The following is a 13,202-nucleotide window of genomic DNA, read 5'->3' on the forward strand; positions in this document are numbered from 1 at the left end:
AAGAAAGAGGGGAAGATATTGGATTTAGAAGAGAAAGTGATCTAGGGACAGTTTATAGGAGGAACAGCTTTGGCATGTTTATGGGCAGAGGGGGAATAGTTAATACTAAGGGGTAGAGTGAGTATTCAGGAGTGGGTAGGACTGGTAGAGGACGGCTCCTGACAATGTGGGAGAGGACCAGGTCAAGGACACTTGTAAATAGTTAGGATGCTGGTAACACTTGTAAATAGGTAGGATGCTGGTAAATGAACAAGGTGAGATGGAAGGTCTTCTTCCCTGTCATTCATTTGCCCTAGACTATTACAATATCTTTCTCTTGGAACCTTCACTTTGAACTACTTGAGTTCATCTTTCCTGCCCCCACCAAGTGTAATGTTTCTACACTGCAAATGGAATGGTGTCACCTGAAATCTTTCAATGGCTCTGTAACTAAAGAAGAGTCACAGAAGCTTTCACTACCTACCATTCCCACACCCCGTTTTTTGGAAGATAATTCTGAACAGTCCTTTCTGTGTAAAATAATTCATGTTCATTCCATCTGCAAGTGAATTCTAGCCTTTTCTAGTGGCCGATTAGATTCAAGATCGGTACCTGGTGAGAATGAACTCATTAGCCATAATGGAGTCCAACCTTTCCTGAGATGGATTGGTACAAAATCCTCTTCCAAAGGGACCATCCTCTATGGAATGGTGGATACCCAATAACATCAGGGTATCTCTCTTAAGAAGGACAATTATAATGGAGGATGAACAAAGAAAAGTGTCAGTCACTCTACATTGCACTGGTACTATATCCCCAGGAGGCAGTTATCCAGCCCAACCTCTGCAGTACTGGAACATGGAATGTCAACATGCCTTAGAAAGAGATGCTGACCCATCACTATTTCATCTCATATTCTGTGCAATGAATGCTCACTTCTGGAGGTTTCACTACCAACCTTTAAGTGCCAAGCTGAGATGGACTTTGAACTGCTTTGATTAGCATTTTTCCTACTTTAGGTTTTAGGGTTCTAGCCTGGTGAAAACAGGATCTGGGGTTTGGGAAATACTGTATCCCCCTCCACTTTAAGGATTCTTAAATAGTATTAGTATATTAAATGATCCCGAAAGCCCTTACAGCAAAGAAACGGTTTAGCTTAATTTGACCCAGTTTTTCCCAAAATGTTGGCCACAGAACCACTTTTCTTTTTTTAATAACAGCTATTAACACCTCAGTAAACACACTTTGGGAAAACTAGCATAGACAATAAGGTCTAAAATCACGCTTGGAGTACAGATTAAATGTGGCAGATTGACCACAAGCATTTATCTTCTCTTCCACTTGAAACTCCACGAAAAAGACTTTAAAGACATAAATCTTCACCACCACCACCACCCAAAAAAAGACAGAATAAGAAATAACTCATAACAGACAGAATTCATTTTAAGAAGTTTGACTTAGCCTGCAAAGGAATTTACAATGTAAAGTGCCTAACAAGGACCTACTGTATAGCGCAGGGAACTATACTCAATATCTTATAATAACCTATAATGTAAAAGAATCTAAAAAAGGATAGATATATATATGCACGAATCACTTTGCTGTACACCTGAAACTAACACAACACTATAAATTAACTAAATTTCAATAAAAACTAAAAAATATATTAAATATTGGTTCCTAGCTTTAAAAATAAAAGTTCATATTTTCCCTAAAAAAATAAAGTGCTTAGAGAGGAGAAACACCAATTATAGGAGGGGCACCCTTGACCCACGGATCCTCTGAATGGCTCAGACCTGAAGGAGCCACGTGCTGAGGAAGGCAGGGCTACAGCACACGTCAGAAAACAATTGGTTAAAAGTCTGTGTGCAAAACTGGTGGACCCTGAGTCCATTATCCCAACCCATGCAGTCAAAAACCTACACCCATACATATGATTTCTTTTAAAGTTGAACAGCAGAGAGTCTAGACTCAGAAACACAGGAAAAGCAAAGAGCAAACTAATCTAGAAGCTGAAATCAGAAAGCCGAAAGTGAAATTGGCTGCTGAAAAGTAGAGTCCCTAAACTTCTCCCCAAGCCCCTTAAATACCAGCAATCAGTCATGTGCCACCTCAGACAGGATGCTGGAGAGCTCTTCTGACAAGAAATGCAATGGCCTAGTAGAAGATCTCTTTTAAAAAGGCCAGGATAGTGCTGGGCAAATCCCTACAATGATTCCAGCAGTGAGAAATGTTGGTCCACACAAATCGTTTTCTAAATAACATTTTAGTGCCATATATATATATATATATATATAGTTTTTTTTTTTTTTGGCCGCACTGTGCAGCTTGCAGGATCTCAGTTCCCCTACCAGGGATTGAACCCGGGCCACGGCAGTGAAAACTCAGAATCCTAACCACTAGGCCACCAGGGAACTCCCAATAGTGCCATATTCTTAAATAAACATTCTAAGTTCAGGAGAGATGGATGGAAACAAACACCTGTGAGTTAAGATCAAAATAGATTCCAAGACACAACATGTCCATCTAAATAGAGCAGGGAAGTAACGTAGCTTGAAATCAATTAGACTAACAAAGGTTATTCAAATAGTATCAAGAATCCAGTTACAAGAATACTCACCCACTTAGGAAACTGAGTTTAAGACAGGGAGTTAGTCTCTGGGGAACTGCGTAGAAGTGCAAGATAGAACCAACAGTTTAACATGAAATTGGTAAACTACTGATCTGTAGTTCCCTCTAATGAATCTTCCCACTTCAGAGCAGAATTTGTTCCCAAAGTCAGGAACTGAGCTCTGACTGGGGACAGGAATGAAAAAGCCTCAGCTGTCTGGTAAAAAGTGTTGAAGATTTGGAGGTAGGATGGGAGACAGAGACATTGCATATCTGGAAACACCAAAAACAAAAAGAAAAAAACAAATCCTCATTCCTAAAGAAAACTTTAGTCTTGCCCTCTAATCCTCAGCATCTTTGACCCATTCAGAAGTTGGACTCCCTTCACTCAAAACATAGCTTGTTTCATGTGGCCATAATTAAATATTGGGGGTGGGGGGGGTAGATGAAAGAATTCCTTATTATCTGTAAAAATTGCATGATTTCCTGAAATGAAATTATAAGGACTGGCTTCTAGCTATTGTCTGTCACTTTATTTTTATTCTATTTCTGTGAATTCTTAAACTACTTTTGCAGCTGGTCATAACTTTTGTGACTGGATCTTGGATTGAATGCAGAATGACTATACCAAATAAAAAGTACTTCAATAGTATACATTTATCTTAAAAGACTGTGTTAGCAGGTTTTGCCTGGTCAAGCTCATGTTTTCTAGCCTTAAAAAACCATTACCCTCATTCCTCAGACCCTACCCATGATTGTGAAACACATTTGTAATCAGAACATTCCCCCCTAATCTGGTCTAGAGATTTTGGAACACTTGCACCACTGAAAATTGTTTTCTATTTTGTTCTGTGGATCTGGAACCACATCAGAAGTTCCTTGGGTGTTATTCAAGTCAAGATCAGTTTTAGAAAAGGTATTTGCTTGTAATCTGCCTGACACTTTTCCAATTCACCAAGCTTTCCCCTTTTATATTGGCTTTTTGAAAATTCATAGTACACCAGACACTATAAAACTCTTAGAGGAAAACACAGGAAGAACACTCTTTGACATAAATCACAGCAAGATCTTTTTTGACCCACCTCCTAGAGTAATGGAAATAAAAACAAAAATAAACAAATGGGACCTAGTGAAACTTAAAAGCTTTTTCACAGCAAAGGAAACTATTAACAAGACTAAAAGACAACCCTCAGAATGGGAGAAAATATTTGCAAACGAATCAACGGACAAAGGATTAATCTCCAAAATATATAAACAGCTCATGCAGCTCAATATTAAAAAAACAAACAACCCACTCAAAAAATGGGCAGAAGATCTAAATAGACATTTCTCCAAAGAAGACATACAGATGGCCAAGAAGCACATGAAAAGCTTCTCAACATCACTAATTATTAGAGAAATGCAAATCAAAACTACAATGAGGTATCCCCTCACACCAGTTAGAATGGGCATCATCAGAAAATCTACAAAGAACAAATGCTGGAGAGAGTGTGGAGAAAAGGGAACCCTCTTGCACTGTTGGCGGGAATGTAAATTGAGGGGGGGTGGTGGTGTGATGAATTGGGAGATTGGGATTGACATATATACACTAATATGTATAAAATAGATAACTAATAAGAACCTGCTGTATGAAAAAATAAATAAAATTAAATTTAAAAAAAAAAGATACAGCCACTATGGAGAACAGCATGGAGGTTCCTTAAAAAACTAAAAATAGAATTACCACCTGATCCAGCAATCCCACTACTGGGCGTACACCCAGAGGAAACCATAATTCAAAAAGACACATGCACCCCAATGTTCACTGCAGCACTTTTTACAATAGCCAGGACATGGAAGCAACCTAAATGCCCATCGACAGATGAATGGATAAAGAAGATGTGGTACACATATACAATGCAATATTACTCAGCCATAAAAAGGAATGAAATTGGGTCATTTGTAGAGACGTGGATGGATCTAGGGACTGTCATACAGAGTGTAGTAAGCCAGAAAGAGAAAAACAAATATCGTATATTCACGCATATATGTGGAATCTAGAAAAATGGTACAGATGAACTGGTTTGCAGGGCAGAATAGAGACACAGATGTAGAGAACAAACGTATGGACACCAAGGGGGGAAAGCAGCGGGGGCGGGGGGGGGTGGGATGAATTTGGAGATTGGGATTGACATGTATACACTAATAAGTATAAAATAGATAACTAATAAGAACATGCTGTATAAAAATAAATAAAATTAAATTTTTAAAAAAGAAAATTCATAGTGATTTTAGATGCAGCAATTAATTGACATGGTAACACATTCATTCTGATGACAATTTATGTGAAATCAATTTTGAGTGTTGAAGTTACATGAACTTAATAGTAAAAGTTGCCATGTACTTTTGTCCTGTAATTTATAACACTTTTTCATTTGTTTGGGAAGTCTTACAATAGCCATTGACCCAAACCAGTCAAGTTGAATTATGGGCATTTGTATGCCTTCTAAAATGTCTGTGTGCCCAAGTCCTTAATTATATAGAGATGTGGAAAGATATACAATCATAAAGTGGGAGACCTCTTAGCATATAAGAAGCCTAAGAGAAAGCAAAAGTCACTTCTACACACCAAAGCACAGAATTTTTGTTGGACTGAGTCACAGAAAAATGTGATCATCTACATAACCTGTAATATCTTATCCCCATTGCAGCCCTTGATTCCAGCTCCGAAATTACTCCTCTCCAAGTTTCCATAGATACTATAATAAAAATCTATTACTGTTTTGAAACACTATAATCTTTACTTAAAAGTCTATTCCTATTTGTAACTTAATCTAAATTTGAACATTGCTGTGAGAAAAAAAATTTTTTATTATTACACTTATACTTGTGATTAGGGAACAATGCTGATCTAACAGGTTATCACACTTTATGGAGACCAATTGTCCTTCACTCTCTCTTCCTAATTTTAACTATAATTTGACACAGCAAAGTCACAAAAAGAAAATAATGACAACAAAACTAAAGACAAGGAGTTACTTTGGATTATTTTAAAGTGGCAAAAAAGAACAATACAACTCCAGCTAACACTCATGTTTCAAGCAATGTAAACATTTCCCCAATCACATGGGTATGTGTTATTAACCATATGTAGTAGTTCCTGTTTCCTCTTGGTAGATACGTCTCTTTCTCAGTTGTTGAGTCGTATGCACCCAGATTTAGAGAAGCGTTTGGAAGCATCAAGACGTTAGTATTTGTCTCTGATTGAGGTGACCACTGTACACAAACATCTAGAGTCCTTTGTCTCTGGTTCAAGACCTAAATCTTTCACCATTGTTTTCTAATAGCTCATTTTTGTTGTTTACTATTATTATGCCCCAGAGATAAACCCAACATTTGTATTGCTAACGCCTCTCTTTCAAAGCCACATTCCAATCGCCACTGTAGTTGGAATTTAGTAACCCCAAATGGTCCTCTGATTTTGGAAGGACTCACATGGGCACATTTCTACACGTAAGATCAAAGGAAAGAAATAGTTCGCTCTTTACTGTACAGGTATCAAACATCGTTCACTCGCATAACATTTCCAAGACTTAAAAATGTAGCTAACTCCTCTTCCTCCACTTTAGAGTCAATAAGAGTAGGTAAAATACAGTAATATTTTGAAACTCAGAGATAGCAGTTTGACGGCAATACCAGACACCAAATTTTACAAATAAGTTCAAAGAAATAATAGCTGTGTGAACAAGTTATCATGGCCACCATAAATTAACACTGTCTCCTTAATGTACTTACTAAGGAACTATTCATTACACGGGAACAACGTGGTGCCTGACCTTGGGGATCTAGTCTCAGACAATGTCTTTGAAGTCATTTCATTCTTGTTCTTACTTCAAGTATCTTAGACATGTGTCTTTATATAGTCCCCTTGAGGGTAGGGACCATATCTGAATTACTCCATGTGTTCCCTAACACGGAGAACTCTGAAGATTGAAAGATGGATATTGTATGGCAAAAATAAATCATAAATTTTAATTTTGTAAGATGCAGCATCACTTTGTTTCTCTTCTACTGCTTTTCTATTATAAAAGGATTACATGAATTCTTGCTAATGCTAAACATTTTTAAATAAGTATATACAATAAAAACAAAAATACTTTTGTTTTTACAGTACACACACACCCTCAATTTTCACTCCCTTCTTCATTGGAGACCCTATTAGCAGTTTGGCACTTAGCTCCATTTTAAACACACACTCTTGATTTTAATCCCGTGTAATTAAAACTATTAGGCTGTCAACATTTATGGTCACTGGATTTATATGAAATTGGGTGCTATTTAGAACTACCTTATTTCTCCATGAAAATTTTTAGGGAACAGGCAGTTTATAAAATACATTTTAACCTGCAGTGTGAAAATTTCTGTTTTTTCTACCTCAGTATTGAATTCTGCTTATAGTTGACTTATACAGCCAGCAAACTGAGTCCATGGTAGGTTGATGGTAGATTCAAGTCCTGTTGATGAATGAATATCTGGTATTGAAAGTATCCTCTCATCACTGCTTTCTTTTCTTTCCAAAAGGTCTTGGCTATTTTACTACATTTATTCTTTAAGATCTGTTTTAGAATTCCTTTGTCACATACCCCCAAATCCTGCTGTGATTAAAATTGGAATAGCTCTTTAATTAACTTGGGATGATTTGACATGTTATGTCTTTCCATTTATTCATGTTTTCTTTTATGTCTCATTAAATTTTTGATGCATTCTTCACCTGTGTCCTATAGATTATCATTGAACTTGATGAAGTTGTTTTAATATTGTAATGAAATCTTTTCTCTAATATATCTCTTATTAATTATTGATAGAATATAGAAAGCTATATAATTTTTAAATATTAACTTTAAAATATCTCCTTATTTTACTGTAGATTCCTTTGAGTTTTCAGGGCAAACAATCATATAGCTACAAATAATTCTTTGGTAATCTCCTATGACAAAATATTTCATAATATTGAAGCTTAACATTCCTGAAATAAATTGTATGTGCTAGTAATACAGCCCATAATACTGCTAGATTCTTTAAATGCTCCTAGATTCCATTTGCAATAACATTTTGGGAGGATTTTTTATGTCTGTGTTTTGACAAATCAAAATTGAAATCATTCTTTCTCTGTAGGTTTGTCAGCTTTTAGGATTCATCAGGGTGATACTGGCTTAACAAAGGAATTGGGAAACTCATTATCTTTGATTATTTCCTGAAAAATAGTTTTCAAAGGAAACAAACTGACTTAGGTATTGTTGGGCCAATCCCTGGCATGGCTGTGTAGGGGTCAATCTCATATAGCATAATAGAAGCTTTCCCTGTAGGAGGCGTTAGGCTGGTCCTCAGAAGCTGGCGGAGACGCCATCATTCCATCTTCCTTTCTCAGAGATCACCTTAGTGATTTAAAAATAGAAGTATATCATCAACCTTCCCACTGTGATCTGGCAAAATACTGACAGTACTCCCAAGTGGAAGCTACATGCTTCAGCAAATACACTGGAAATAGGTATTTTTTGTATATCCCTTTTATGAATCACTTTCAAGATTGCTGTAAGCATTTAAACTAGCATTATCCAACACTGGTAATGCAACATTAAATGCAACCCTGAAATCACACAAAACATTAAAAATTTTAAGGAATATGACCTTTTTGCATTGGGATGAACCTTTTTATATTTTTCATGTAATTAGCATGCAAATCATCAGGCAATTGAAAAAGCCAGAACTTAAGATAACATTATATAAACAAAATTAACCTTATTTTGGCTTCAGAACATTGGAATAATATTTTTTCAGGGTTGACTGTAATATTTACGCTTCAGTGTTTCCTTAAGTAAACTTCCTTAAGAATGTTCACTTATCTTGCTATAGGTGAATACAAACCTTCTCCAAAATGGACAAAACCTTCAGGAAAACATTGGTGCACCTCCCCAGCCTATCATATTTAAAGTTGTTGTACAACCAAACAGAGGTAGAAGGAGCGGCACATAATAGAAACTTACAACGTTGGGACCTGGAATATTAATCAGTGGTTAACTGCAGACTGAACTGTAAATTACGATCCATAGGGATTCCTCACCACAACCCGCTGATTTCACTGAACTACTTAAGAGTTACTTCATCTGAGGGCCTGATCATGAAAAGCCAAACCTCCCATAGTTACAAAAAAACAATTCATTTATTTGGGGTTAGCAGGGTATACTGGCTTTAAAAGGCATTCCTGTTATATTTTTCTTCAAAACGGGAATAGCTTCAATGTTTTTACGATTACAAAGTAATGCACATTCATTGCAGTAAAATTAAAAAATCAAGACCAAAAATTTACAAAGAATACATTTTAAATTGCCTATAATTCCTCCACCTAAAGACCACTGCTCTTAACCTTTCGGGGTAGACTGTTACAGAATTTCTATTCAAACAACTCTTCTAAAATGGTTCCCGCTCACTTACGACATAACTAAAAATACCTACCTTCAAAATAGATCGCATGCTACTTTTTTCAAATATTCTATATTGTTGGAACTGTTTTCATTGCATTCTTTTATATGGGATCAAAAAATATGTACCTAAATCATTACATAGCCCTCAAAAGAATTTTAAAAATCCATATGTGCTAGTGTTGCTTTCATTAGTCATCAGTAATAAATAATGTGTCCATAGTGACTGAAAATGTCTTACAGTTGCATTAATTAGATGAAATTAAAGATTTGCTATTAATTTGTAAACACACCCAAAAAATTTTTGCCGGTATTTTCTCTTTTCCCTACTTCTCAACCCTCCCGTCCCCCAGTCTCTCTGGGTCCCCACCTCGTTTTCTCTGACTTTTGTTGCTAACTCCCTGAGGTATATTAGCCCAGTGATTAAAGCTGACAATTATAGGATTTCACCAGAGCAAATTTTTACATACTGTACAAATAGACAATAAATATGGCCTCTTTGTTTTTATGTGTGTGTGTTAATATTCATAAACTATCCACGAAGAGAATCCCAAAGAAACTATAATATATGTTGCTTCTGGGGAGGCTATTGAGTGACTGAAAGTGAGGAGCAGAGATGGGGAGGAAACTTTTTATTCTACACTCTTTTATGCTTTATAAATGTTTACACTGCCTATTCAAAACAATTTTAAGGTAAAACTATACATATGTACAAACACTTATAAAGTTATTAGCTTAATAGAGCATAGGCTGCTCCTTCAGATTCCATGACTTACTAAGTGCCCAGAGAAATGAAACTACTAACTGTAACAACGTCAGCTTATGGGTGTGCAATGCAAAAATATTTTCTCTTTTCTCTGAAAATAGTTGTAGTGATCATTCTATAAAAGGATGCCATGACAGGCTTAGAGTACTATGTTTGAATCCGTGACTCAGCAAAGGCATGTCAGTGTCCTCTGTATGTTAGCATCTGGCCTAAACACACACACACACACACACACACACACACACAGCAGTGTGGCAGAGACACTGTCTGAGACTACTCCTTAGTTGCATTAAAGACAGCTGCCCTGAGGTGAGAAAAGGGGCAGAAATTCTAATTTCAACCTTGGTCCTTTTTGAAAGATAAGTTACCTTGGTTCTTGGTCATGTCAATCATATTCGTGCACTTTGGGCAGCATCTATAACATCCACGTGCTAGAGGTGTTTTTTCCAAGTTTGTGAGTTAGGTACCCTGCTCTTTGCAGGTCTTAAATGTCCTTGATTTTACCTCACTATTTTTTTTTTTTTTTTTTTTGCTCTTTATTTGCAGGTAGTGAAATCAAAATTATCCAAAGAATATCACTTTCTTAAAATGAAACGATCAAGAAATCATATTGTGGGAAAATATTTCAGCAATCGAAGCAAAGTACAACAACGACAACAAGACTCTGTAACAAATGTTCAATCACCGTATCATGTCAGAGGTCCAGTTAATCAGGTTTGCTCTGAGATCCTTCTCAGCAGGATATGCGCCAGGGAAAGAACTGTGCAGACTCTGCAGAAGGACTGAACTTGGAGTAGGATTCAAGTCACTCGCCCGGACGATGGTTTAGCAGCCAAATCCTGTGCATTCTGTGTATTTTGGTTCCACCACCCATGCTGAGGCACACCGGCACACCGGCACACACCAATGCACACGTAGCTAAAAGAGTCGTAACACTTTCTTTTTCTACAGCTTTATAAAGTTAGGGTGTGCACGTGGAAATCAGCTGGTTTCAAGATGAAAGACAGAACTAGAAAACGGTGACCTGAAGTATAATCATAAACGAGATCTACTGTGGCCTGGGTATTACATTGTGATAATAAAGAGAAATATAGACATTTGAAACATGGGGGGAAAAGATAATGCTCCTGAGTATTGCCTTATCATCTTTATCGTTACCTTAGTATTGGAAAGGGGAAAAAGGAATTACATTACACCTGCAAGTGGGGATTACGCTTGTGCCCTTTACCAGGAGAAAACATGGCGTTGACGAGGCTTTAGGCTTTGTGAATCCAATGCTTATGAAAACCGCTTCTTCCTAGATTTTTAACATTCTATAACTGAAAGGAAAAGAATAGTAATGCTCCTCCAGGGAATTCTAAGAGATTCTATGAAAGAGATAGGAAGTGTAATATTTTACAGTTAAAACACCAATATATTTCTTTGCATTCTTCGTAGTTTTCATAAACATTCCCTCCTAGCCTGTCTGTGAACTTGGATGGGTAACTGCAGTCTGAGTTGATTAAATATGTAATTTCAAAGTGAGAAACAAAATCTAGTTCTTCATGGGTTACTTTATTATGTTTCATTGATGGTATTACTTAAGAAAGCTTTTGTTTGCTGTTAGAGCTCTATATAATTTAAGATTGCAATTATATTTTATGTAAATATTTTGCAAAGGATTAAGCATTCTCAAGTGCGTAGGCATTTATTTCCAGAAAGCATTTGTATATGTCCACAAATACTACTCTGTTACTAGTAACTGTATTTTGATTTTCCTGAACAACTGTATCTAATCCAGATTTAGAAAAGACATATAATTATTTTTTTATAAAACTGTGGCATACATGTAAAACATATCTAATCCTAGTACTGAGAACTTTCTCTTCTATACTTTAAGATAGTAAATTTTTTTATTGTACAAACGCTTTGTTGTGAGATAACATCTCACAGTTACAATGGCTCTTAAAGGATTATTTTCCTTTTGGGGAAAAAGGCTGAGAGGGTTAATTCAGGATTTAGCTGAAATTGCCAAATGTACGGATACCTCAATTTCATTACTATACAAAAACATAAAACTATTTTGATTGATCAGTTCCTTAGTATGAATATCCACCTCCTTTAAATACCCTATTTTTATATATATTTTTATATGAAAGTAAATATGAATTTATATTTAACGGTCTTAAATTATATCTAGGCACGAATATCACTTGATATAAACAATACATACCTGCATCTGACAGATGATAAATTTTTTAAAAGAATGGTACAGAATTAACTTTTAAAATGAAAGATTTTCTAGTATCTGCAGCTATATGCAAGCATCATTTTTAGGTTTTCAATGGTTTTTTAATGATATAAAATGTTGCCAATTCATGTAGCTTCTCCATCCTGTTTTAATGTACAGTATTACATATTCTGTAACAGATTTATAGTCAGTGGATGTTTCTTGTAATTTACTGTCAACCTAACTGTAATACACTTCTGACTGAGGTTAGCTTTGCATTTACCTCTTCACCTTTGCAATAATAATGGATTTTAGAAACAATTGTAATAATACAATTAATAAATGTCTTACTATTAATAGTCTGTGTTTAGAGAGTATATTTTTTTTCCTTTTTACTGGAGGTATACACCATATAGTCAGTGACCCCTTGGCAGAGATATCATCCCATGGATTCAACTACTAAAGTGTGGTTCAATAAGATAAGATATACTTCCTTCCAACCCTGATATTCTCTAAATTTTGATCAAATGAACTCCCTGCTGTACAATGACCAAAGCTTTTGAACACAGTGCAGTGATGAGTTTTGTTTATAAGATAAGGCACTGAAATGCTACTAATCATTTTAGTTACTCCTTAATTGAATAAACTACATTTTATTTACCTTGGGGAAATAAGTGTGTGTATGTTTGTGCACGTGTATGTGTGTGTGCTTAACAAGTTCATAATTTGAATGAGAAAAAATAGAGTACCCATTTTCACATATCTTTCGATGTAAAGGTTAAAGGAAGTGAATTATTTTTGGTAAAAATTGATTAGTATCCAATCTAAACTAAACTAAAGAAAACATTTATAATATTAAAAGTCAAGAATAACTGCATAAGCATTTCCAAGCATCCCTTTTGACATTGTGTGTGTACGCATTTAAAGGCACAGTACACTATTTGCCAGCCATCCAAGTAGGCAAAGAGGATCCCATAGGGACATATGAAAAAGAAGGTTCACCATCGGCTTTATACTTGGATCATTTAATCTTCTTTATGTTGCCTCTGTTCTGCAGTCTTTGCTACAGAACGATTCTCAGAAAGCATTGGGGAAAAAAATCACTGATTCTTTAGGATTCTCTATGTATAGTATCATGTCATCTGCAAACAGTGACAGCTTTACTTCTTCTTTTCTGATT

General features: G+C 35.8%; 1 protein-coding gene across 1 annotated transcript in view; it reads left to right on the forward strand.

Annotated features, from left to right (window-relative positions):
* The window catches only part of CPED1 (cadherin like and PC-esterase domain containing 1), a 295,598-nt gene extending 283,603 nt beyond the window's left edge, over positions 1-11,995 (forward strand). The window contains exon 22 of the mRNA XM_061197986.1: positions 10,360-11,995. Within this exon, the coding sequence (XP_061053969.1) occupies positions 10,360-10,599 (240 nt within the window). The 3' untranslated portion in view covers positions 10,600-11,995. The remainder of the gene's footprint in view (positions 1-10,359) is intronic.
* Positions 11,996-13,202: the final 1,207 nt, after the last annotated feature.

This window comes from Eubalaena glacialis, chromosome 8 (assembly GCF_028564815.1).
Source record: "Eubalaena glacialis isolate mEubGla1 chromosome 8, mEubGla1.1.hap2.+ XY, whole genome shotgun sequence".
Lineage (NCBI taxonomy): Eukaryota > Metazoa > Chordata > Mammalia > Artiodactyla > Balaenidae > Eubalaena > Eubalaena glacialis.